Raw genomic sequence first — 25,935 nt, 5'->3', positions numbered from 1 at the left:
CAGCGATGGAGCCGCGTCGAGCTTGGGTGAAGAGGTGATCTGTCTTTTTACCCTTTGGTGGCCGTTTCGGTGGTGTCAAAGGAGAGGGACAGACGTTGGTATTTTGCATAGGATTTTTCTATCTTTTCAGTCTTGTATGGTCGGTGCTTACGTGCCTTGTAACTTGATCTTTATTTTATATAAATGAGAGACGTATTACCATGAAAAAAAAAAGACAAACACCAGGCACGCGGCTACACGAACCGGAGACGTGTCTCGATCAACTACAAGTATTTGTTTACCAGAGCGATTTAAGATTTCTTTTCTTTTCAGCTCACAAATCAGACAAAAAAAAACCTAATTTCCGATCCGATCCGACCCACGACGCAATAACTCTAATCTCTACCCCTCCTCCGCGATCCCCTTCCCCCTCCTCCCCGTCTTCCCCCCTCAGATCTCCGGCGACCCCCCGGCGAATCGGCGCCATGTCAGGGCAGAGCCAGCGCCTGAACGTGGTGCCGACGGTGACGATGCTGGGGGTGGTGAAGGCGCGGCTGATCGGCGCGACGCGGGGCCACGCGCTGCTCAAGAAGAAGTCGGACGCGCTCACGGTGCAGTTCCGCGCCATCCTCAAGAAGATCGTCGCCACCAAGGAGTCCATGGGCGAGGCCATGCGCGCCTCCTCCTTCTCGCTCGCCGAGGCCAAGTACGTGGCCGGCGACGGCGTGCGCCACGTCGTGCTCCAGTCCGTCCGCTCCGCCTCGCTCCGCGTCCGCTCCCACCAGGAGAACGTCGCCGGGGTCAAGCTGCCCAAGTTCACCCACTTCGTCGACCCCGCCGGCGCCTCCTCCGGCGGGCCCTCCGGCGCCTCCCCCAGCCTCACCGGCCTCGCCCGCGGGGGGCAGCAGGTCTCTGCCTGCCGCGCCGCCCACGTCAAGGCCATCGAGGTGCTCGTCGAGCTCGCCTCGCTCCAGACCTCCTTCCTCACCCTCGACGAGGCCATCAAGACCACCAACCGCCGCGTCAACGCCCTCGAGAACGTCGTCAAGCCCAGGCTCGAGAACACCATCACCTACATCAAGGGCGAGCTCGACGAGCTCGAGCGCGAGGACTTCTTCCGGCTCAAGAAGATCCAGGGATACAAGAGGAGGGAGGTCGAGCGCCAGATGGCCGCGGCCAAGCTCTTCGCCGAGGAGCAGCTCGCCGAGGATCTCGCCCTCAAGAGGGGCGTCTCCATCGGGGGCGCCACCAACATACTCGTCGGCGGCGGAGACAAGGACGAAGACATCATCTTCTGATCCCCACCCCTGCTATCCAATTGTTCAATCGGTGAGTAGCCTACCTACCTTGTGCACACGTTTTAGATCTAGGATTAGAAAGAAACCTTTTGGACATAGATACATAGATGTGTTAGCTGTGATGCTTTCTTTCACAGATGCTGCTGATTTAGTTCATTTGATTGTAGTATCAAACAAGGATTGCGGTTTTTGGGAACAATAGTCTTAGGTGGATAGTTGTCTGTCAAACATAAACAACATATATAATCACAAGTGCATGATTCATTAAATTATCCTCAATCTGCACATTATTCACCTAGAAAGTTTGCTAGCCAAGCATTACGGTAGCTTATTCAAACAATTGTTAACTCAATAAGGTTGTAAAATTCTACTGTTCGAGCCTACCAATAAGATTCTGTGAGCTTATTAGCAATTGTGATGCTTTCTTTCACAGATGCTGCTGATTTAGTTCATTTGATGATTGTAGTATCAAACAAGGATTGTGGTTTGGAAACAATGGTTCTTAGCTGGATGGTTGTCTGTCAAACATAAACAACATATAAAATCACCAAGTGCATGATTCATTATGTTGTCCTCAATCTGCACATTGTCACCTAGAAAGTTTGCTAGCCTTGCATCACAGTAGTTTATCCAACAATTGCTTACGCCATATAAGATCCTAAACTTCTAATGTTAAACCACTAGCCAATAAGATTTCATGAGCTCTATACTTTGCTCTTGTCTCGTTTCTGTGCTCTAACTTCTAAGTGCTAACTATCCAAGGAAAGTGGTCTTTGGATGGTTGCATCAGGTCACTGGCAGAGTAGTCACCTACAATCTTTTTTTTTTTTTGAGGATAGTAGTCACCTACAATCGATGAGTAGCGTTCTTGCCTTGTGCACATGTTTTGGATCTAGGATTAGAAGAAACCTTTCTTAGATAGATGTGTTAGCTGTGATGCTTTCTTTCACGAATCTGCTTCTTTAGTTCAGTTATAGTTGTAGTATTGAACAAGGATTACGGTTTGGGAACAATATTTTTCTTAGATGGCTGTCCGTCAAACCTAAACAACATATAGTATTACAAGTGCATACTTCATTATATTATCTCCAATCTTCACATTAATTTGGAAAGTTGCTAGCCTTGTTTTAGGATAGCTTATCAAACAATTGTTTACTTGATATGGCTCTAAATTCTAATGTTAAACCACTACTGGCCAATAAGATTTCATGGGCATTAAACTTTTCTCTTGTCTTCTTTTGTAGTCACCTATGATGCGTTCCTCAGGAAATCAGTATATGGCATGGTATTTTAACAAGTAAACAGGAGAGTACATCATAAAAAAATAGTGAAGCGCAAATCAGCAACAAACTAGTTCCATGTGCTCATCAATACACAGTAGGACCAGCTACAGAACATTATGCTTCTCATATAAATTAGCCTGGATACATATATATATTGAGGATAACTTCACCTGGAGCTAGGGGAAGGCTGGTCTCCTAGATACATGTAAATTAGGCAAAATAGGACTCATCAACTCTTCAGTAGAGAAAAACAGATGGGCCATAGACTACAAACATAAACAACATATGGAATCAGAAGCGTGTTCTTCATTATATTATCCTCAATCTTCGCATTATTCACCTAGAGATATTGCTAGCCTTGCATTCCGGTAGCTTATTCAAAAAATTGTTAACTCAATAAGGTTCTGAAGTTGTCTTAGTAATCACTGGCCAATAAGATTCCATGAGCATTATACTTTGCTCTTGTCTTGTTTCTGTGCTCTAACTTCTAATTGCTACCATCCAAAGAAAGTGGTCTTTAGATGATTGTGTTAGGCTCACTGGCAAGTTAGTCACCTACAATGCATTCCTCGGAACATCAGAATAGGGCATGATATTTTTTTTAGATCATCAGGGGATATATCCCCGGTTCCATTCCTTACGAAATGAAACCATGTTCAAAGATGCAAAGGTTCAAGGTTCACGAACTACACACTTAAAGGAAATGCATTTTCATATCATGAAAAGGAAACAAGTTGATGGAAACTAAAAAGCTAGCTGCCCCAAACAAAAGATCGCCCGGCTGTTAGCTTTCAGCGGCCACCTCCTCGCGCTTAGTCTTGGATCACGTGATCTGCACCGCTCTTGGAAGGGTGTAGATGAAGAAAATCCAGTGTTGCATACCCACCACCATGATCCGAGGCAAGTGAGGTTTCCCCCCAGGAAACCACACAATCCAAGGTTCTTGCATTCCTTTAGCCCGTATCCAGCGGCAAAGGAGTCCTGAGCATGCTCACCAGGTGTTTTGAATAGACATCTAGCGTCGTACATTCTTGGCTCCTGAAAATAATACTCCAGTTTTGCAGATTCTTCAGCACTAGGTGCCAACCTGCTTCTTGTTCAACCATGTGCTATGGTTAGACACAATCTCATTCCTAAAAAGCCACAATCTCCACATGGTTGAAGCAGAGATCACATTTGAATGATCAAATGTCTTATTGCAAAGCCATTTAGAAGCCGAAGACTCGAAATCAGGAATCTCAAACCAAAGAGAGTTTGAACATCAGCTGATAGCTGCTGTGCTAGTATGCAATCAAATAATAGATGTTTCACAGACTTAATCTCTTTGCAATGGCTATGTTTCAAAGGCTTAGGGATGCCCCTTCTCAGGTTATCACTAGTCATAATCTTATTTTGTGACAGTAGCCATAGAAAGAATTTGATGATAGGGCATACTATCAAATCAATGATGGGTATCACATCATAAACAAATTAGCAAAGTCGGATAACAAACTAGCTCCATGTGCTCATCAAAACATGGTAGAAAAGAGAAGACCGGCTAAACACAAACAAGCGAGTGATGTGCAAAAAACTTAACAGATATAGAACAGGCAAGTTTAGTTCTTGTCAAAGGATGCTACGTATCTTAAAAATTAGCCTAATCTGTTAGATGATTACCCACTGCTGCTAGATACATGTAGATTCAGGATAACCACACGTGTAGTTCAGGTAAGGCTAAATATACGTATAGATTAGTCAAATAGGATGTGCTCCTCAGAAGAAGAAAACAGATGTGGCATGCTGTTAACCCAACAAGTGCGACAACACCTTATGAACATATTAGCACATCACAAACATGGTAGAAAAGAGAGAACCACAACTCTCTTATATACACACACAGATTCATATTGGATAGACTGTAAACTCATTCAGAAGGCGTTTGCAGGATGAGAAAGTCAAAGACCCTCAGATGTATTCTCTTTCTCTCTTTGTCAAGACCAGATGGCTTGAGAAATTAATCAAACGATGTACTAATAATCACGAAAGATGTTACACTTCTCATGAAAGTTAGCTTAATCTGCACCCATGATTAGCTCCAAGATACACATAGCTTGATGGCAACCACATCTGGAGTTAGGGGGAGGTTGTGGTATCTCAGGGAGCAGGGGAGGGCTGGGGAAGATGCAGCAGTAGCATCATGCCAATAATTTTTCTTTGCATCAATCATGATTGATTGCTGGAAGTGATAATCAGGATGCATGTTCGGTGCGGTCGTGCGCATTTGGGCAACACTGCAGGCTGATGCTCCTTGACTTCCAATGCGAGATATATTCAGCTCTCAATGGTTAACTCCCTCTGTTAGGTTGACAGAACCATAAGTGTCTGGTTATAAGTAGCCGAGTATCTTTGGAAAGCAACTGTATGGCAGTCATCATTATCAGAGATCTTATTTTAACTGTCTGGATTTATTGTCGCCTATTTTCCATAGCAACAAATAAAATTGAAGCCATGCAACCAGTAGCTGGAACTCCCAGTTTAGGCATAAGTGCAGCCTTCTTGCCTGTTGGCAGTACCATAAATACTGTTTCTGAGATGTTTCTCCTGATCAACTTAGAGCAATCTTGGTTCCTCTCCTTAGCCTTACTTGCTACTAGCTGACTAGGCGATACTTTGGACGAGAGGAGAGCCGCTGTCTGTGTCTCCCTCGAAAGAAAGGAATCCTCGCTTTACCTTGCCGAGAAGCAAGGGACGGCCGGATGGAATTATTCTGCTCCGTTTGCGATTCTTTAACACGCTACACGCTTATTCTCGTGGTGCTCGACTTTGTTTCTGTTTCTTTAACGGCATATTTCTTCTCCTTGCAGTGGTGGAAACAATAAGTTCTGGTGCTGGAGCCCCAGAATGACATCTGTTTATAGAGTGGCGGAGGTTTTTGTTTCAGGCTGTGTGCAACCTGAATTATGGCCATCCAAGACCCAAAATAATCTCTCTCTGTGTACTTTTGGGAACCAAACATTGCTGGTGAAACTAGTGGCTATGTGCAGTAGTAAAAATTCTTTTGTACCGTATTACTGTATTTCATTTCCCTGCACGCTCGTTTTAGTTGCATATTTATTCAGACATTGTGTATCTGGATTTCGGCATGCTTCGCTGTGAACCTGCTCTGCTGCAGACTTGTATCCTTCTTTTTGGCCGTGTATTCTGGGGCATCTACTCTATTCTTTTCTCAACTTTTCCTGGAGGAAATAGATGATGTGTGATAACATGGCACCAAGATAAATATTAAATTCTGAACTTATGTGAAGTGTAAAATAAGATTTAGGTTGTTGTGAACCTTGAAATAAAGTACTCCCTCCGTTTCTAAATATAAGTCTTTTTAGAGATTACAATATAAACTGTATACGGATGTATAGACATATTTTAGAACGTAGATTCACTCATTTTGCTCTGTATGTACCTGTCCCAGAATATAAGAACATTTTTAACATTATGCTAGTGTCAAAAACGTTGTTATATTTTGGGACGGAGGGAGTAGTTCATAGTGAAATCTCTTAAAAGACTAGCCGGGCCGATGGATCACTGATGGTCACAAGAACGTGATTCACATAAACCCATGGACAGCTCGCACTATCATCAATCAGTCAAAAGGATTTGCTATTATCCATGTTGAACCTACGACAAAAGATATTATTGAACGTGAACTTTTGTAAGCACGGACTCGCTTGGTTAGACTGTTTCTTAAGGGCTTCTTTGATTCAAAGGAATTGTATGTGATTTTTTTTGGAGGGTTTGAATCTTTAGGAACTTTTTTCCGATGCAGGTCCTTTGATTTGCACTCTAGTACTTTGGAGGAAAATTTTCACCCGCTCAAACCTCTTTTCTTTATGCCCTGCAGTGTATAAAACACGGTTTGGTGCGAATTCCTTTGGTTGTCAATTCCTACAAGATTCATGTACTGTGTACATACCACTCTAATCCTGCGTTTTTCTTATGCCTATGTTTCCCACACCACTCCACTCTAATCAGTGATCGTTACAGGACGTGTGATGCACATGAAAGTAGCCGTGAACAGCCTGCACTGTTATCAGTCGAGTCAAAAGGATTTGCAAAATATCGCTGATGTGAACCGGGATTACAAAAAATATGTCATCGATGTCGGCCCATATTGAATGTGCATTGCAGGAGTTACACATGTGCACATGGCGTCCCAGACTCGGTCCCCAACTGCTGACTCCCACGGGGGAAACATGTGTACAACCAGCTTCCTCGGCATACAACCATGAAATGAAACATATATCTCAAAACTTTAGGAATGAATGAAAAGAGGGCCCTCTAAACCCACGTAGCCCTATGAACTGCTTGCAGAAAACCGCTCTAAACCAAAGACAGAAAGGAAGGGGCCGATGCGGCTGGCTAGCCATCCGCCAGCAGTGGTGGAACAAAACTGAGATCCTGCAGCGTTTGTTCGAAGATGTGGCCTACTCTTAGCAAACTCCCCTGTAAATTATGAAGAGAAAAAAGGCCATCAATGGTATCACTCCGGAAGGGGAACTGCACTAGTCCTGGAATGATGCTATTTCATTCAGGTCGGTATCTTACCTCACTGAAGGGAGATCCGATCATCTGAAGCCCGACTGGGAGACCCGCGGACCCACCTTCGACGAATCCACAAGGCACAACCAATGCAGGAAGCCCAGCCATGTTCACATTCACCTGCATCAGTCATATCAGATTTGCACTGCGCTCTTCAAGATCTCGCTACCATGGTAGCTTTTAACATCGCTAAATGACTCTGAAAAGAATTCTACTTCGGCTGGTAATTTTAAGAATATGCCAAACTATCTTTGCAAGAAACTAAAAGGTGCATGATGAGGCAGGCAACATTACTACTTATTAGTTATTACATTGGAGCTAAGGGAAACACAGAGATAAGTCTGCAGTTATGCGTTAAAAAAGCGCGTTCAACAATTTATTACCGTCATGATGTCTCCAGCGTACATAGCTAATGGATCATTTGTCTTTTCACCTGCCAAATGGGGTCAAGTTATCAATGTGAGAGGAAAGCAGAGAAGGGACCATACTTCTTTTTTAGGGAGGACAGGATTACGAGTGAGCAGATAATACCCTACCTATCTTGTAGGCTGCTGATGGAGCAGCAGGTGAAATAAGAATATCGTATTTTCCCAAAGCTTCTTCGAAGCTTTTCTTAACCAGCGTCCTCACCTACTACAGTGTAAATTTTGTCAGTTAAGTTAAGAGGTAATAATAATCAAAATGCAAATTCGCACTGGGGGCTCCCTTCCTATGGTTACCTGTTGCGCTCGCTTGTAGTATGCATCATAGTATCCAGCAGATAATGCATAGGTGCCCATCAAAATTCTCATTTTGACCTGAAAAGAGCAATCAAAATTATACTTCATGTGATTTACCGCAAACCATTACTGTAGTCCACTGAAAACACAAAATATATAAGTAATACCCCGCGTTGCATACAGAACTATTATCCTTTTTCCTTGCTTAGGTATTATAGGTTCAGCTGGCGTGTTACACACAATATCAATACAATTAGCATTCCTACTAGCATGGTATCACCGACAATGACATGTGCAGATTTGGTTGGGTTACACAGCTTAGCATGGCCATGGCACGCAACAGAAGTTTATTTATGCATGTATATACTCGCCGGTACTAAATTAAAAGCTATGCTTGATGATGGACCGAATCAGCTTTCTAAACTCATGCAGGACTAACACGTGTGATAGCTTCCTATGCTTCCTATTTGGCAGAAAACCGTTTCCATAGTACTAATATTCATTTATTCACAATAAGGACAGATACTGAGAAGTGGGGAGGAGGCTCTTGGGTGGCCCGGTGGAGGCACTGTACCTCATGACCGAGACCATTAGCCCGGGAATCTCCATACATCTCATTCAAGTCATCAGCTGAAACCTGCTGCCCATACCTGAAAATGACTTTCCAAGAACATAAATATTGATAGAAAGGAAAAAATAACTGGAGAAGGATGAGGTTCAAGTACCACCTGATGCCATCATAGCGTGACAAATTAGATGAGGCTTCAGAAGAGGCCAGTATGTAATATGCTGGTAAGCCAAGAGAAAATGAAGGCATCGAAACCTGAAAAGCATTATTATCTTTCAGAAATCCCTCATAGAACAAGAAAAAATATCCATCTTTATTTATGTTTATTCTTTTTCCAGCAAAAGGGAAGCAACAAACCTCTTCCACTACTGATCCCAGCTGTTCCAGATGCGAAGCAGCAGACCTGATTGATGATACGACTCCAGCATCCACACCCTCTCCAAGAGTTTCTTGGATAATCCCAATTCTCACATTATTTAATGGTTTTGATTCTAGTAAACTTAGAGATGCCAAGTCTGATCTATAGTCTGGAACATCCTGAGAAAGTGATACAAGAGATCAGACTGAGCAGTAAGGAACCAAGCTTATTGCCGTCTTGCTTCGAGATCTACTGGTTCCCGATCCGCTTGCAAGATGTGGATCCAGAACAAAATAAATGAAGAATTTTAACGCTTTGCAAAGAAACACTACAAGCGTGCATTGCATTTTTTTCTTACACATAGTGAATTGCATTAGCATTTTATATGGTTGAGAGGGGCAGCAGTATGTAGTCCTTCTGCCCTCACAAAGTAAATGGGCAATAGCATTTCACAGTGGTTGGCAACAGTTCAACATCATAAGTGCATCAAACAAGTGACACACAAAAATCATGATTCATGAGAAGGAAACGTACAACGAGAGAATCCTCCTCATTAAGAATGACAGTTGTCAACACAAGATAAGGTCGCTCAGGCAAGTTAATAGCCATATGACTTCTGTTCATGTTTCGTACTACATGCTTGCATGCTAAAAGGCTGCTTCTTACTTTCTTAGTGATAGTTATTGAACTCGATGAACCTAAGGAAAGTATAAGCAATTGCCAGCTAAATCATATGAAACCATATCTAGATTGAAACAAACAAAAAATGTAAGATGTACATTAAGGTTAAGTTTCAGTTTCCTTACATGAGAGCTACTGGTTGAATCCATTTTGTCATGGCCAGCAATGACGGACAATATGGTTGCAGTGTCAAAAACTGATGATCCAAAGCATCCCACAACATCCAGTGATGAAGCATAAGCCATGAGGCCAAAACGAGATACCCGGCCATAAGTTGGCTTTAACCCTACCACACCACAAAACGATGCCGGTTGCCTCACACTTCCACCTGTATCACTCCCTAAGGACACCACACATTGTCTAGCAGAAACCGCAGAAGCAGAACCACCCGAGGACCCCCCAGGCACGCGCGAATCGTCCCAAGGGTTTGTTGTCACCTGCATACGATCAGTGTTATCCGTTAATGTTATGTCATCCCATAGGGCCGTAATTATTATGCAACAGAGGAAACTAGAGGTATGTTTAAGAAATTTGGAAGCAGCAAGAAGTTCCATTCACATCAATAAACACTTGCAACATGTATTTGCAATTCAATAGTAGATGAACTGAGACGCCGAGTCCCAAGTTTGATTTGATTGACCTCAACGATCTAAACACTGCAGCATGTATTTGCAATTCAATATACAAACTAACCAAATTTGATTTTATTGACCTCTACGGACCAGCATAAATACGCATCTACTGCCATTCTTGGCACTTTTTGCAGGATCTGATCGGTGAGCCTCCGTACCTGAAACCCAGAGCCCTCGGTGGTGCTCCCCATGCCGAACTCATCGAGGTTAGTCTTCCCCACCACAATGGCGCCCGCCTCGCGCAGCCGCCGCACGGCCGTGGCGTCGTACGCGGGCTGGAACCCGTCCAGTATCCGCGACCCGCCGGTGGAGGGCATGCTGGCGGTGCAGAGGTTGTCCTTGACGCCCACGAGCACCCCGGCGAGCGGCCCCACCGCATCCTTCCCACCCGAGGCAATCCTCCGGTCGAGCTCCTCGGCCTCCCGCTCGGCGGCGGCGTCGGCCACGTGGATGAAGCTGCGCAGGCTCGGCTCGGTGCGGCGGAGGCGGGAGAGGTACTCGGAGGTGATGTCTGCGGCGGTCCTCTCGCCGGACAGGAGCGACTCGCGGATGGAGAGGATGGAGGAGGCGGGCGGGCCCGGGGCCACGGTCTTGGCGGGGGCGGAGGAGAGGGAAGAGACCGCGGTGAAGCGGCGGCGAGGGATAGGGGATGCGCGGCGGTGGGAGAGGAGTATGCGGTGGGCCTGGAGAGGCGGCGGCATGGCGGCGGCCGGCGGGGAGGTTCTCCGGCGGACGCCGGTGCGCGTGGGGGTTTGGGGTTTGGATTCGTGGGAAGGGAAAGGGTGTGTGGATTTGGGGATTGGGTGGGAGGGGGCTGATGGTCGGATGGAGGACACGTGGAATGTCAACGATTTCTGGGCGTCCGATCAGTCTGCTTGCGAGGATTACCGGGGTTCAGCGAAAGTGCTCCTGGTGTAAATCTTCAGATTCGTCGAGACAAATACGTTGAGAAAAAGATTTGGCTAAAATTTAAGAAATATTTGGCTAAAATCCAACTAAACTAGTCTTCAATTTGTTCCTGGTAGAAACAGCTAGGGTTCTACCAGGCCTAGGGCGTAGGTTGTAGGGGCAAGGAGGGGAGGGCGAGGGGAGGAGCGGTTGCGCCGGCGGCAGGGCGCCGTCGCAGCTAGGGTTGAAGGCGGCGGCGCGGCTAGGGTTTCTGGCTCCTCTGGGAGCCGGGCAACAAAAGATAATAATAGTCTTTATTGCTTGCCTCAAATCGATGTCTTACATGAGTATTTATAACTTTAGCCTAAGATAACTTTCCTAAGATAATTTCCTAAGATAACTTGTGGACCAAGTCCCTAATACTAATCCCCTATGGGCCTCTTCCTAGTATAGACCGTGCCGGTCATAACATCTCTCCCCGCCTGCACAAACAGCTCGTCCTCGAGCTGAAAGTCTGGATAGTATTGGAGGAAATCTTCACGCTGTTCCCACGTAGCCTCCTCCTCCGGAAGGCCCGCCCACTGAATTAGAATGAACCAGACGCCACGACGGAGCTGGGCCTGCAACACCTTTGCTGGCTCAGGAAGAATGCGACCCTCGGCGGTTGGAGGAAGCGCTGGAGGAGCATCAGGTGGATCGCCATGGAAAGGCTTGAGCAGCCCCACATGGAACACGTCATGGATGCGGGCGCGGGCTGGAAGCTGAAGACGATAGGCCACCTTCCCGATGCGCTCCACGACAGGGAAGGGCCCGGCGTATCGAGGGCCAAGCTTGCGCTTCGCGCGCGGGTCTAGTGACTGCGTAGAGCGGTGGAGAAGACGCAGCCACACCCAGTCGCCCACGGCGAACTCCGCCTCGCGATGATGATCGTCGTAGTAGTGCTTGGCCGTCTGCTGGGCCTGAAGTAGGCGCTGACGGACCTCCGCTAGCATCTCATCACGGGTGCGGATAAGGTCACCTGCAGCCACCGTTCGGGCTGTCTCTGGGTCGACCGGAAGTATAGGCGGGGGTGGGCGACCATAGACCACCTCAAATGGCGTCGCGCGCAGGGCGGAGTGATAAGAAGTGTTGTAGCAGTACTCCGCCCAAGAGAGCCAGTCCACCCATGCGCGAGGCCGATCACCTGTCACACAACGTAAATACATAGCAATGACCCTGTTAACCACCTCGGACTGACCGTCTGTCTGAGGATGGAACGCCGTACTGAGGCGGAGCTGAACACCCGCCATCCGAAAAAGGTCGCGCGAGACATGGCCTGTGAAGACTGGGTCCCGATCACTGACAATCGAAGTCGGGAACCCATGGAGACGGACAATGCCGTCGAAGAAGGCCCGAGCCACGGACGCCGCCGTGTACGGATGGCCGAGCGCGATGAAGTGGGCATACTTAGAGAAGCGATCGACCACCGTGAGGATGACTGACTTGCCCCCAACCTTGGGAAGGCCCTCGATGAAGTCCATGGAAATATCCGCCCAAACCTGAGATGGCACTTCCAAGGGCTGAAGAAGCCCCGCCGGTCTCAGGGTCTCCGTCTTATTGCGCTGGCAAGTCTGACAAGACCGAACCCAGTCACGGACCAGGGCACGATCGCCAGGGATGTAGAAGTCGGCGCGAAGACGATGGAGGGTTTTCTGCACACCCTCATGGCCGGCCGAGTGGGTGACGGAGATCATCATGCGCCGGAACAAAGATCCGGCGCCCATGGAGGAACAGTCCATCAGAAAAGCGCCAAGGCTCCTCCAAGGTGCCAGCCGCTAGCTGCTGCTGTAATAGGGCGGCATCATCTGCCGCCTCAATAGCGCGTCGAATGTCGGCGAAGAGACTGAATGACGGCCCGGAGCGGATGCACAGGACCGTCCCGGCGGTCGAGTCGGCGGCCGGCGCGAGGTTGGAATCGCGAGGGACAGCGCGTCGGCCACAGTGTTAAGACGGCCCGGCCGATACTCGACGGAGAAGTCGAAGCCGAAGAGCTTGCTGATCCACTGGTACTGCGGCACGGTTGACAGGCGTTGATCTAGCAAGAACTTCAGACTGTAGTGGTCCGTACGAATGTGGAAGGTCCGTCCCCACAAGTATGGCCGCCAATGACGCACGGCCTGGACGAGGCCAATGAGCTCCCGCTCGTAAGCAGCCAATTTAAGATGGCGCGGAGCGAAGGGTCGGCTGAAGAAAGCGAGGGGCCCATCGCCCTGATGAAGTACGGCACCGAACCCGGCGCCCGAGGCGTCACAGTCCACCATGAACGGGCGGTCGAAGTCGGGCATCTGGAGGACGGGGCCTGTCGTGAGGGCCCCCTTGAGGGCCTCGAACGCCGCTGTTGCCTCGTCGTCCCAAGCGAAGGCGTCGCGGCGAAGCAACCGCGCGAGGGGCGCTGCGATGAGTCCGAACTCCCGGATAAATTTCCGGTAGTAGCCAGCGAGTCCGAGGAACCCGCGGAGAGCCTGCGGCGAGTGCGGCGTCGGCCAGGCGGAGACGGCCGCCACCTTATCGGCGTCCATAGCCACCCCGTCCGCTGAGATGACATGGCCGAGGTAGGCGACGGTAGGTGTCCCGAACGAGCACTTCGAACACTTAAGGTGGAGGTTGTGCGCTCGAAGCTCGTTGAAGATGATGGCGACGTGCTGGAGATGTTCGGCCCAGGTAGCGCTGTAGATAAGAATGTCATCAAAGAAAACAAGCACAAACCGCCGTAAGTAGGGCCGAAGGACGTCATTCATTAGGGCCTGGAATGTTGCCGGGGCGTTGGCGAGAACGAAAGGCATCACCAAGAACTCGAAGTGGCCATGGTGGGTGTGAAACGTCGTCTTGGCGATGTCGTCCGGATGCATGCGCACCTGATGATAGCCCGACCGGAGATCGAGCTTGGTGAAGAAGCGTGCCCCATGGAGCTCATCCAAGAGCTCGTCGACCACCGGTATAGGGAACTTGTCCTTGAGCATGAGCGCGTTGAGGGCGCGGTAGTCGATGCAGAAGCGCCATGTGCCGTCGGACTTACGGACGAGAAGCACCGGCGCCGAGAAGGGTGACGTGGAGATGCGGATGATGCCTGCGGCGAGCATCAGGGCACACTGGCGCTCCAGCTCATCCTTCTGCAACTGTGGGTAGCGATAGGGCCGCACCGCTACCGGAGTGGAGCCCGGTACGAGGTGAATACGATGGTCGTACACCCGGGCAGGCGGAAGACCTCGCGGCTCGTCGAAGATGTCATTGTGCTGCTGCAGAAGAGGATCCAGTAGGGGGTGCTCGGCCTCTGAGGACGCGGCGGCCAACTGTAGGTGCGGCACGGCCGGCGCGGCGCCCCCAAGGCCTTCCCACCGGATGCAGCGGCCCTGCCGCCAGAATGTCATCGTGAGCGCGTCAAAATCCCACAGTATGGGCCCTAGTGTCCGGAGAAAGTCCACCCCGAGAATGAAGTCGAAACAGCCCAGATCGATCCCTGCACAGGTAATGGAAAATTTTTCGTCGCCGATGGAGATGGGAACGTCTCGGGCTAGCCCATGGCACCGGAGGTGATCGCCGTTTGCCACTGTAATCCTCAAGCGCTCCCCGCCTGTTGTTGGGAGTGCTAACCGACGCATGGTCGACTCGGGCAGGAAGTTGTGTGTGGAGCCCGTATCCAGCAGGGCCACCAGTCGCTCGCCATGGATCGTTACGGGCAGCAGCATGGTCCGCTCGCCCCGGATGCCTGCCAGGGCGTGAAGGGAGATGACACACGCCGTTGCCGCGGAATCCACAGCCGCATCCTCCGTAGCCGCAGGCGGTGGTAGTGCGTCGGCCGAGGCGTCCTCCTCGGTGTAGTCCACCATCTCTAAATAGAAGAGGCGGGGGCAGACATGGATCGGCGTGTAGGGCTCGTCGCAGTTGAAGCAAAGACCCTGACGGCGACGCTCCTGCTGCTCGGCCGGCGACAGACGGCGAAAAGGCCAGGTGGTCGCCGGGGGTGGGGCCGTCGTAGGGGAGGGCCGACCCGATGCTGAAGAAGTCAGAGCGGCCCGACTGGGCTGACGGCCGCTCCGTCCGAGTGGCTGCTGCAGTGCCTGGGCCCGCTGCTCAAAGGCCCGGGCGTAGTACATGGCCGTCTGGAGGTCGTGGGGGTCCCGGAGCTCGACGTCCACGCGGATATGATCCGGCAACCCGCCCACAAAGAGCTCAGCGGGTCGCGGAGACGCCCGGCGCGTGGCATGCCAGGGCCTGGAAGCGGTCAGCGTAGTCCTGCACCGTCGATGTGAACGGCAAACGGCCGAGGGCCGCCAGTCTGCTCCCGCGGATAGGGGGTCCAAAGCGGAGGAGACAGAGCTCCCGGAAACGCTCCCAAGGTGGCATGCCGCCCTCGTCCTGCTCGAGGGCGTAATACCAGGTCTGAGCTGCACCTCGAAGATGATAGGACGCAAGCCAGGTGCGATCCGAAGCGAGCGTCCGCTGCCCTCGAAATAACTGCTCGCACTGGTTGAGCCAGTTGAGGGGGTCCTCCGTGCCCTCGTAGGTTGCGAAGTCCAGTTTGGCGAAGCGAGGGGGTGTTGGGCCGCCGTGCCCTGGGGCGGCCGCATGCGCCGGCGGTGCGTATGCTGGGTCGGGCAGCATCGGGGCGTAGTTCGCCGAGCTGGAGGGGTGATCAAACCGCAGGGAAGGCCTCTGGTGTTCCGGCGGCGTGGAGTAGGCTGTGCCCGAAGACGGGTCGGTCGCCCAAGCGGGGATCGGCGATGGCGACGGTGGAAACTGCACCTGGTGCAGGGGCCGACCCGTAGCCCTAGGTGCAGGCGGTGTTGCTGTTGATGGCGGCGGCTCCTGGGGGGCCGTCTGCTCCGGCGCCCGCGTCGTCGTAGCCGGCGGTGGCGCTGGGAGGAGCTGCTGGGGCGGGCTCCCCAGCACGGTGGAGGCCGGCCAAGCGGGCCACGGCTGCACCGCCGCCTGGTAGGGCAGCAGCGGCGGCGGCTGAGGCGCCCCGCCGTAGGGCACGTGGAAGGCCGAGGCTGGCCACTGCAGCGGCGGCGGCCCGTAGGAGGCGGTGACGGCGCTCGGTGGCGGGGGCTGGGTCCCGGTGAGGTATAGGGAAATACCCCGGACCGCCTGGACCAACTCCCGAAGGGTGCCGGACACTTCCTCGGGCGAGAGCAGCGACGGCGATTCGATCGTGGGGGGAACCGCTGCTGGCGCCGTAATGGTGGTGGTGACGGCCGATGGCGTGGTGGTGGTGGTGTCGACGGCTGCTGGCGCGGTGGTGTCGGTGGTGGTGCCGGATGCGGTCGTCATCGTAGACGGCGCGGGCGGCAGCGAGAGCTGGGCGGTGGCGGATGGTAGCGGCGGCGGTGATGGAGGCTGGGACATGATCGGCCTGGTGTCTCTAGATACCAAATTGGTAGAAACAGCTAGGGTTCTACCAGGCCTAGGGCGTAGGTTGTAGGGGCAAGGAGGGCGAGGGCGAGGGGAGGAGCGATTGCGCCGGCGGCAGGGCGCCGTCGCAGCTAGGGTTGAAGGCGGCGGCGCGGCTAGGGTTTCCGGCTCCTCTGGGAGCCGGGCAACAAAAGATAATAATAGTCTTTATTGCTTGCCTCAAATCGATGTCTTACATAAGTATTTATAACTTTAGCCTAAGATAACTTTCCTAAGATAATTTCCTAAGATAACTTGTGGACCAAGTCCCTAATACTAATGCCCTGTGGGCCTCTTCCTAGTATAGACCGTGCCGGTCATAACAGTTCCCTCAAGAAAATAGTCTTGCATTTGTTTAGGGGAAGAGAGATAAAGCGTCCATGCCTTTGTTCCTCTCTCGCCAGGCGACTAGGGCAAAGTCTTCCTCTTCTTGATCTCCACCAGCGAGCCTGTATATTTGCCTCCCCTCTACCTGCCACTTCGGCGGTTGGTGGTGGGGGGAGAATCTCGGTGCCTTAGTTTCGACTTGTAGATAGTTTAGGGTTTTAGTCCTCACAAGGTTGGCAGTCAGACGAATGTCACCGTTTCTTTGAGTCAGCCTTAGGTTTTCGATTCTCCTCAAGTTTGTCCGTTGAAAGGATTAGGCGGCGCTCCCTCATAGATTCATGTCATCTCCTTAAGACGTCGAAGTTAGGTTTTCTCATTGTACATATGTGACGGCAAGATTTATTTGGTGTCGGTTTTTAGAACAGTTCAAGTGTTTAACAACGACGATTGCGGCTTCAAGGCGTTGTCCTTATGGGTACATTCACAAAGACTTCTCAGCTGTCATGGTCGGAACAACTCCAGTATAGAAGTGATGACAACAGCGTGTCGGCGGCTCGTTCTGACAACGACAATGTCATCCAATTGTTTAGGGACCTAATTGTCATTTTATTGTGTTTGAAGTGATTTGTACTTCTGATGAACTTCTGCAATAGTAATAGATTTGAGTCCTTTCCCAAAAAAGATAGTTTTCTTAAACATAGTATAGACGCAAGCGCCCATATACACGCACATACACTCACCCCCTATCGACGTACACACGCACATCCTACAGCTATGAGCACCTCCGGAAGACTGAACCGACATATCATCTTGAAATTTGCGAAGTCACCGTAGGCACCTCGTCGTCGACGGAAGCGTCTCCTCCCACTGAATGCGCATCGCCGAAAATCCTGAAATAAATCTAGGAACAAATGTGAGCACCAGGACTTGAACCCTGGTGGACTGGGATACCATAGTCCCTCTAACCATTCAACCACAGGTTGATTCGCAAAAAAAGATAGTTAAGTCTAAATGCATGATTCATATTTACACGACCCAATGTTTTGGTAAACAACTTTATTAATAAATATAAGCTAGATATTAGTGTGGAAAAGAGTTCTAGTTTGCATGGACGTCAAGCATCCGCTTGTGTTCATAGTTGCGGCAGACATGCTTCAAAGAACTATTTGTTTCTTGTTAAATATTGTTGCAACGGTTAGCCAGGGCACGATACTATTGCCATATTGGTTTGACATAGAAGTAAGAACATCCTCTTTGAAACACAAACTTTTTCGTCTCACTATTTTCAGTTATTTCACAGAGCTACCATGACAACCAACACAATATCTCACATATCGCTATAGAACCTCATAGCTCTTCTACCTCCACAATTCTCACCCAACCTTGGTGTATAACTTTCTAGTTTGGTTACAATATTTCCAAAAACGATGATAACAATATTTTAGCCCTAACGAACCAGTATCCTACAGGTGGCACATGTGGTAAGCTACCTAAACTTGATGAAAAGAAACACTTATGACTTATCCTTCGAGCGGTACAAATATAATTTGGTTTTGAATTAAGACATTTACCTTCGTTTACCGGATAATTGAGAATATCATAGCTCTTCTACCTCAACAAAACTCACTTCACATTGGTGTATAATCTTCTACTCCCTATGCCCCAAAATAAGCTGTACTAAATCAACAACACTTATTTTGGGACGAAGGGGGTAAACTGGATATAGTATTCCCATATGGGATGATAGTGGTATTGTAACTCCTCAAATCAGTAGCCTTCAAATGATACAATTCTAATTTGTTATTTTGAATTAAGACATTCACTTTCGTTACGGATAATTGAGAATACCATATATCTTCTACCTCCACATTTCTCAACCCGCATTGGAGTATACCCTTCTAGGTTGGATACCCAAATAGGATGATGGTGGTATTGTAACTCCTGAGAAAAAGTAGCCTTCGAACGACACAATTCTCATATATGGTTCTACTTCGACCCCATTCTTCATCTCCCTAGTTGAAGTGTTCTTGTTAAGTGGTGATTCAACATGGATTCTAGATATTGGAACCAGGCCAATTTGGTTTACTTTTGTTTACCCGATAGTTGAGAATCTCGTAGCTCTTCTATCTCCACGGTTATCAACTTGCCTTGGCAATAATACCAAATAGGATGGTAGCGGTACTATAACTCTTAACAAACCAATAGTCGTTCAATTATACAATTCTCGTTTATGAAATTGAATTGACATTTGATTTGCTCCATGTATAACTGAGAACCCCATAGCTCTTCTACCTCCACGGTTCTCATCCTGCATGAGCGTGTAACCTTCTAGTTCAGACACAATATTACCAAATAGTAGGATGTTACTGGTGTTGTAACTCCAACAACTAAATTTCTCGCCTATGGCTACAAATCAAGACGTTTTATGTTTACCGAATAATTGAGAAATCTCGTAGCTCTTCTACATCCACAACTCCCATCCACCCATTGGTGTATAACTTTCTAGTTTGGATACATTTTTCCCAAATATGATGATAATGGTATTGTAACTCCTAACAAGCCAATAACATTTGAACGGTGCACTGCTCATTTATGGTTCTAAATTAAGACATTTTACTTTCATTTCCCAGGTATTTGAGAATCTAATAACTCTGCTAACTCCACGATTCTCACACCGCTTCGGTGTACAACCTTCTAGTTTGGATAACATATTCTCAAATATGAATCAAGACAATTAGTTTGACAATATTCTCAAATAGGAATGAAGACAATTAACCGTGCTTGGCAGTAGGGCAGATAAAGTTTGACAAAATATCTATGCTACTAGTACTATATAGTGTATCAATTTTGAAATTTCGAATCCTACGCTTGAGATGTGATATCGGCCGTTGATTGATATAGATCCATTGGTCTAGGTGGCCGAGATTTACATCCACAGTAATTTAATTGTATCTAGCAGTGTCTTCATTCTTCTGAAAACCAGCAGAACGCCAGTGTGATCAGTAACACAACAAAGCTCGCAATATGGCCCGACGTCATATTAATCACTATATGTTGGCTGAAAAACGAGAGAAATCACCCGAAACGAGGTATTGCCCGTATTTTGTTCCCACAGAGTTGTGGTGTGCAATTAAAATTCCGATTTACGTGCTTTGCATGCACCCGAGTGCTAGTGTGAGAAAAGAGTGTGAGGATATTTGTCTCTGCGAAGAAAAAAAAACCCAGGAAAAAACACAACATATCAAAGTCTGTTGTTGATGACCGTAGGAGTCAACAGTCCATGTGGTTTTCGCAAACAAAAACAGGCCCTGTGGTTAACCGGTGACCAGCGAGGCGACCGAGAGAGAGAGAGGGGGGGAGGCGTTAAACGCTACAGTTGCTAGCCGTACCGGTGCCAAAGGTCGTACTGTACGCACGATGACGACCGATGCGTCCGAAGCTGGGCGAGGACGGAGACCCGGAGTGGAGAGGCCGCGTGACAAGCCAAGGGTAGGGCATCGGCGACCGACCGACCGCTACGTTGCACGATACCGGCGCGGAGTCCTCCACCGCACGGCCGCTACGATCGATCACACGGTACCCAAAATGAGTTGCGCTCTGCACGTACGCGCCGCATCGACCCCTTTCCCTTTCCGCTCGATATCCCCGACGATGTGGCCGGTTTCCGTCGAGAACTAGGGGGGGAACGGCTTGGGGCGCTCCACCGGTCCAACCCCGAGGCCAGCCAAGCCAAGGCAGTCCGCATAGGAACGAGATCCTCTAACATCAAGGGATGTTAGAGAAGCTACAGTATCCTAACATTCCTTCTTTACATCCATATGATTAAGCCTAAAATGACTTGAATTAATTTGCAAATTACAAATCTATTGTATACATTTACAAAAATTACATACAAACAAAATTATGATGCAATAAAATTAATTTCAGATTTTATTTTCTGTGAACAGTAACTATGCACAGTGTCTTTGCTACAGTGTCTGTGACATCCCTTCTTCGTTTTGCACTGGGATTTCACTGTAGCTTCGTGACGTCCCTTCATGATGTTAGAGGATCCGTTCCCGTCCGCATAGGGTGTGGCCGTGTGGGTGTCAGTCGGGGTCAGTCACCCACGGCACGGCCCGCATCGGCATCACCTTCCCCATAAAAAAGGCCTCCCTCGCCTCCGGGCGGAGCTTTCGAAGCTCCTTCCCCCCTCCCCCTCCCCCTCCCCACCTGCGCCGCGGCCCCACCCACCTCGCAACCATCACCACCGCCCACCGTTCCCACCGCCGCCGCCCCTATATCCACTCCCCCGGCCACTCTCCCCCTCGCACCCGCCGCCCACCCTCCACTGATTCCCTCCTCACTGCTGCTCTCTCTCCGCGGGGCCGCCGCCGCCGCCGCCGCGAGATCTCCGGCCATGGTCGCCGCCTCCGGCATCGCGCCGCCGCGGGCCGCGGCGGTATCCACCTGCGCGCGGGCCCGCGCAGGCCACCGGCCCGGCTTCCTCCGATCCCCTCCGGTGCCCGCACCCGCTAAGGCCTCCGTCCGGTGCTGCGCCTCCGCCGTCGACGACAGCGTGGTCGCGCCGGCCGCGCCCAGGCCCCGCCTCCCCAGGTAACCCCACGCCACTGCCCCCGCTCACGCGCCCCACTACCCGCAATGGCGACGCTCCGAGATGCGAATCAGTCAGTGACTGCTCGCGCTCTGCTTCTCCAATCTCTGTTAACATGAATTTAGTCCCTCCTCGCGCCAGAGGCGTGATGCTTGCGCTGTTCGTTTACCAAGGATCTTCCTCCGCGGTCCTCATTGTCTGGTTCCGGGGAGATTCCGCTAGGATAGCGTGATTTTCAGTTTGATCTGTCCATGATTCGGCTCGGGTTTTGGTTTCAACCGGCTCAGGTTTTGGTCTCAATCAGGTGCTCGTTTAGTATGTGATTTGGTTAGTCGGTGAGTGGCTTTCCGGTAGCAGGTTCAACTACCCTTATCTGGGGCAGTTTCTCATTTATTAGGCTGCGTTGGCTCGCACTGCATAAGGGGGCTCTGGGGCCTTCCTTTTGGTGCTGCTACGGGTTTATACGGGAATTTTAAGATCGAAATGAAGCAGTTCTATGTAGTCAGATCGGATGCTCATCACTGTTGAGAAGCTTCTGCTCCTTGGTACTATAGCGATGGTGCCACGATGCCTCTTGTCACTAGTCTCACAGCATGTCACCAGAATAGGTCACCCTCATGCATAGCGTTGTGCAGATGGTAGCTCGCTAGACCCCAGCAATACTCGTGGTCTCCAATCCATGACCCAGCGATGGGGATCTGCCCAGCTTGCTCATAAATGCGGCGGCAGATGATGCTATTTTTGTAGCTCACTGTGCGGTAGGCAGTGCCACAATGCTGCTGCTTGCGTCTTGATCCAACTGTGTTGCTGGGGTCACTCATCTCAATTATTGCTAACATGATTTAGGATTTACCGTGGTAGAAAATTTCTTAACGGTCATGGGAAATTGCAGGGTGGTTGGCATGGGCTCAAAGCTCATCGGAAGCGGATCGGCCACCCCATCACTTTGTATTTCAAATGACGACCTTTCAAAATTTGTTGAAACGTCCGATGAATGGATCGCTGCGCGGACTGGGATTCGGAACAGGCGGGTTCTTTCAGGTATTTTGTATTACACTTCTTTCCCTCCTCGTTCGCTAAGCTAGCCTGATTCAGGCCAATTGTGGCCCCTCTGGCATGATGTATACTGGTTGCTTCTGAGTATTTATTTTCTTCTCTTAGCTAGGTGACAACTTGTGGATGATATGTGTGTCACATCGTTGTTGGTGGTTTAAGTAGTTTAATGAACGCACGTCGATTCAATTAATGATTGTAAATGAGCATTTGTCGCAAAGCACCCTTCTGTATACATGGTTAAGGACTAGCAACACCATGTGACGTGGGCACGAGCTATTGTAAATATAATAAATGAACGGATTGAAGAATAAATATAAATGCTGATAAATTTATGTCTTGGGATCTTACCTAATTCCTGGCTGGCTTATAAGACGTTCTATATTTATTTACGGGGGGAGTATATAATAAACACATCGCTTTTCACAACTTTTTAAAGTCAATGCACATATCTAATTTTCCCGCAAAAAAAGTACATATCTAATTATAAAACATGTGAATAACATCATTGGGAGTTGGCCCCACTGTGTGTAAGTAGGCAGGTAACAGAGTATCAGATTTTGTGGAAGAAAGCTTAGGAGTCACAACGATTCCGTTTTGGAGACATATTTCATTTGTTTATGTTTCAGGAGTAATTTGTTCTTTTCAAATGTGTTAGGAGGCGAAACACTGGGAGGGCTTTCAGTAAAGGCAGCACAAAGGGCACTTGAGATGGCCCAAGTAAGACCTGAAGATGTTGACCTTGTTCTCTTTTGCACATCTACTCCAGACGATCTCTTTGGCGGTGCTGGTCAGGTATGGCTATGCACATCTATTGAATCATTCTATTAGTTGTCATCCATTCCTTTTCTCTAGAATACAGTGGTTGTCATACTTGTGTGGAAACTGATGTTATTTAAAACAATGATATGTTTGAGCGACTGCATATTCCTGCTTTTAATGCGAGTCATCTCATGCTTGAGAATATTTTCCTTTTTCTTTTACTGTATATCATAAGTTGGGTCCAAATGGTGCTATCTTATTGTTAAGTTTATCTGAGGAATTTCTTTCTAAATTATAATACTCTCTGTCAGTAATTTTTTTCATTTCAGTACTGATAGTCTCCAAAGTACTACATTCAGTCTTTGAACAATACTCCCTCTGTTCCTGAATGGCTGTAATTTAGGGAACTCCAACTAAGGCATGTATACAAGACACTAACATTTGCCTCCATAATTAGCTCATTTATGAATACATTTGCCTCCATAATTAGCTTTATGAATGTTGGATGTTATGTGTTAATCTAGTATATTAATGAATGTTAGGGATATGCAAAGCAAACAATGGCAGTACCGCAGTAGTTGCCTCAAACTTGTAATTGGCATGTATTTCGGAACAAAAATCCAGAAGCTAGAATGAGATGTATTTAGAACGGAGAAAAGTGATTTCTGTGGAAGTATGTTGTGATGCATGACAATGAATATGTATGATGATAGTATGTTTCATTTGTGATGACTATATTGGTACTATGAAGTTATTACATATCTATATTTGATAGTCAAAACTAAAAATATTTCACTGGCATACATTGTGGAGCAGCCTATATTTGATAATAACGTAGTCATCAAATAATATAAACTATGTAATGGTCTTTCCATTTTTGTATTTTCATTCAAGTTTTTTCCCTGTTTAGTACTCCTTCCGCCCCAAAAAGCTTGTCTAGATACATCCATTTGAGCGAAAAGCTTTTTGGGACGGAGGAGTACTGTTAATGTTTTGTACTATCAGTAAATTAGTTGTTCTAATCATCAATGCCAGTCTGCTTTAGTGCTTTATGCATTTTATATGCCCATTTTCGCATAAATAACATCAGGATAAAATGAAAACAGGTGCTGGCGGAGGTGGGGTGCACAAATGCATTTGGCTTTGATATCACTGCTGCCTGTAGTGGATTCATTGTTGGTTTAATTACAGCTACTCGTTTTATCAAAGGTAATTCCCTTGTTAAATATTCACAGTAGGTTGTTATTGAGCGCCTTGTTGGATTAATAATTTATTATCTGCCACTATTGTAGGTGGAGGTATTCAAAATGTCCTTGTAGTTGGTGCAGATGCTCTTTCACAATATGTGGATTGGACAGATAGAGGTACATGCATCCTCTTTGGCGATGCTGCTGGTGCTGTTTTGGTCCAGGTATCTGTTCCTTCTTGCTGAAATGGTCGTCTGCTTTCCATGGTTCAATTGGCTGTAGTCTTTCTGTGTAGTCTATTGGGTAAGACACTGCAATTTGTTGTATTACAGCGATTCACTGTTGGGTATTAGCGTGGCATTGTAATTTGCAAGATCCTTCTGCAAGTTCTTTTGTCTAATTTTTAATCCTCAATATCGCAGTCATGCAATGCTGATGAAGATGGTTTGCTAGGTTTTTGCGTGCAAAGTGATGGCCATGGGCAAAAGTATGCCTTCTTTCTAAAGAAGTGTCCTGGTTACATTTCTAGTAGGTCACTTTCTTATGTTTGCTGCTTACTTATGTAGGCACCTGCATTGTTCGTCGTCGAACGCTGACTCGATCTTATCCAAGACCAATGGTGTCCCTGGCTTCCCACCAAAGAAGACCAACTTTTCTTGCATCGAAATGAACGGAAAGGAGGTTTTCCGCTTTGCTGTACGTTGTGTTCCACAGTCCATCGAGAAGGCGCTAGAGGAGGCCGGCCTACCTGCCTCCAGTATAGATTGGCTGTTGCTTCACCAAGTGAGTATCCTATCCTGTCGATCATGAAACTCTTTGACCTGAAGCATCGACCTAACTGACCCTATCGACGTTTACAGGCTAACCAGCGGATCATCGATGCCGCTGCCAGTCGGTTATCTATCCCATCGGAAAAAGTCATCTCAAACCTTGCCAATTACGGCAATACCAGCGCGGCATCCATCCCATTAGCACTGGATGAGGCTGTTCGCGGCGGGAAGGTGAAGGCGGGCGACATCATCGCAGCATCTGGCTTCGGAGCTGGACTCACCTGGGGTTCGGCTATCGTCAAATGGGGTTAATCGACCGCTCTGCACAGCGAACTATCACAGCAAACCAAACACCGGTTCCAAAGCTTTTGCCTGCATACGGCCCTAGGTCTAAGAGCCTCTGCGGGGTCATCTACCTACCCTTCGCCTGTCCGGCATTTTTCTTTTATATCACCGTCCGTCCGTCCGTCGTATTTTCTTGCACATGAACAGCGGCAGTTTGCCTTATTCATCCATTCCTTTGGCCCGTTACACAGCTCAGCTGTCATTGTGGTTATCACTACTGTACTTGTATTAGTCTTGTGTAGTTTGAGTGGCACGCTCGATCGGGTATTTTGCATCTGGGATGGAAATTGGAAATTTAGCTGGTATTGGAAGGAAGGAGGATACTGCGTTGTAAAGTGTTGATGGGCCTTCGTAGCAAGGTGTTTTTGTCTGGAGATTCCGATGAATTGTGATCAGTTTTGTGGCTCCCGGCAGTAATAAGAATGTAAAAGAAGGATGAATATTGAGCAAATGCCGAGTCCTGATTCGTCAGCTAGTTCTACACATTAG

At 48.5% G+C, this 25,935-nt stretch overlaps 3 protein-coding genes and 1 pseudogene across 3 annotated transcripts; 2 read left to right on the top strand and 2 right to left on the bottom strand.

Moving 5' to 3' along the window:
• The first annotated feature begins 346 nt into the window (after positions 1–346).
• LOC123047161 (V-type proton ATPase subunit D) lies at positions 347–5,769 on the top strand. Its single transcript, XM_044470655.1, has 2 exons — positions 347–1,308; positions 5,404–5,769. The coding sequence occupies exon 1, from the start codon at positions 465–467 to the stop codon at positions 1,275–1,277; it is 813 nt and encodes a 270-aa protein (XP_044326590.1). The 5' UTR covers positions 347–464; the 3' UTR covers positions 1,278–1,308; positions 5,404–5,769.
• Positions 5,770–6,625: 856 nt separating this feature from the next.
• On the bottom strand, positions 6,626–10,880 carry LOC123047160 (glutamyl-tRNA(Gln) amidotransferase subunit A, chloroplastic/mitochondrial). The gene is made up of 10 exons (XM_044470653.1): positions 10,249–10,880; positions 9,584–9,895; positions 8,777–8,956; positions 8,580–8,674; positions 8,426–8,501; positions 7,852–7,929; positions 7,669–7,762; positions 7,516–7,565; positions 7,139–7,252; positions 6,626–7,036 (listed from the first exon to the last, which is right to left on the bottom strand). The coding sequence occupies exons 1-10, from the start codon at positions 10,789–10,791 to the stop codon at positions 6,953–6,955; spliced, it is 1,626 nt and encodes a 541-aa protein (XP_044326588.1). The 5' UTR covers positions 10,792–10,880; the 3' UTR covers positions 6,626–6,952.
• Positions 10,881–12,792: 1,912 nt separating this feature from the next.
• Positions 12,793–16,363, bottom strand: LOC123039551 (uncharacterized; annotated as a pseudogene).
• Positions 16,364–20,917: 4,554 nt separating this feature from the next.
• LOC123047159 (3-oxoacyl-[acyl-carrier-protein] synthase III, chloroplastic) lies at positions 20,918–25,897 on the top strand. The gene is made up of 8 exons (XM_044470652.1): positions 20,918–21,331; positions 22,222–22,370; positions 23,041–23,177; positions 24,251–24,353; positions 24,437–24,555; positions 24,754–24,818; positions 24,898–25,114; positions 25,192–25,897. Exons 1-8 carry the CDS (start codon positions 21,135–21,137, stop codon positions 25,411–25,413), a joined length of 1,209 nt encoding a protein of 402 aa, XP_044326587.1. The 5' UTR covers positions 20,918–21,134; the 3' UTR covers positions 25,414–25,897.
• The last annotated feature ends 38 nt before the right edge of the window (positions 25,898–25,935 follow it).

This window comes from Triticum aestivum, chromosome 2B, assembly GCF_018294505.1.
Source record: "Triticum aestivum cultivar Chinese Spring chromosome 2B, IWGSC CS RefSeq v2.1, whole genome shotgun sequence".
Taxonomy (NCBI): domain Eukaryota; kingdom Viridiplantae; phylum Streptophyta; class Magnoliopsida; order Poales; family Poaceae; genus Triticum; species Triticum aestivum.
The sequence above is the reverse complement of the archived record's forward strand: the minus strand, read 5'-3'. Positions and strand labels throughout refer to the sequence as shown.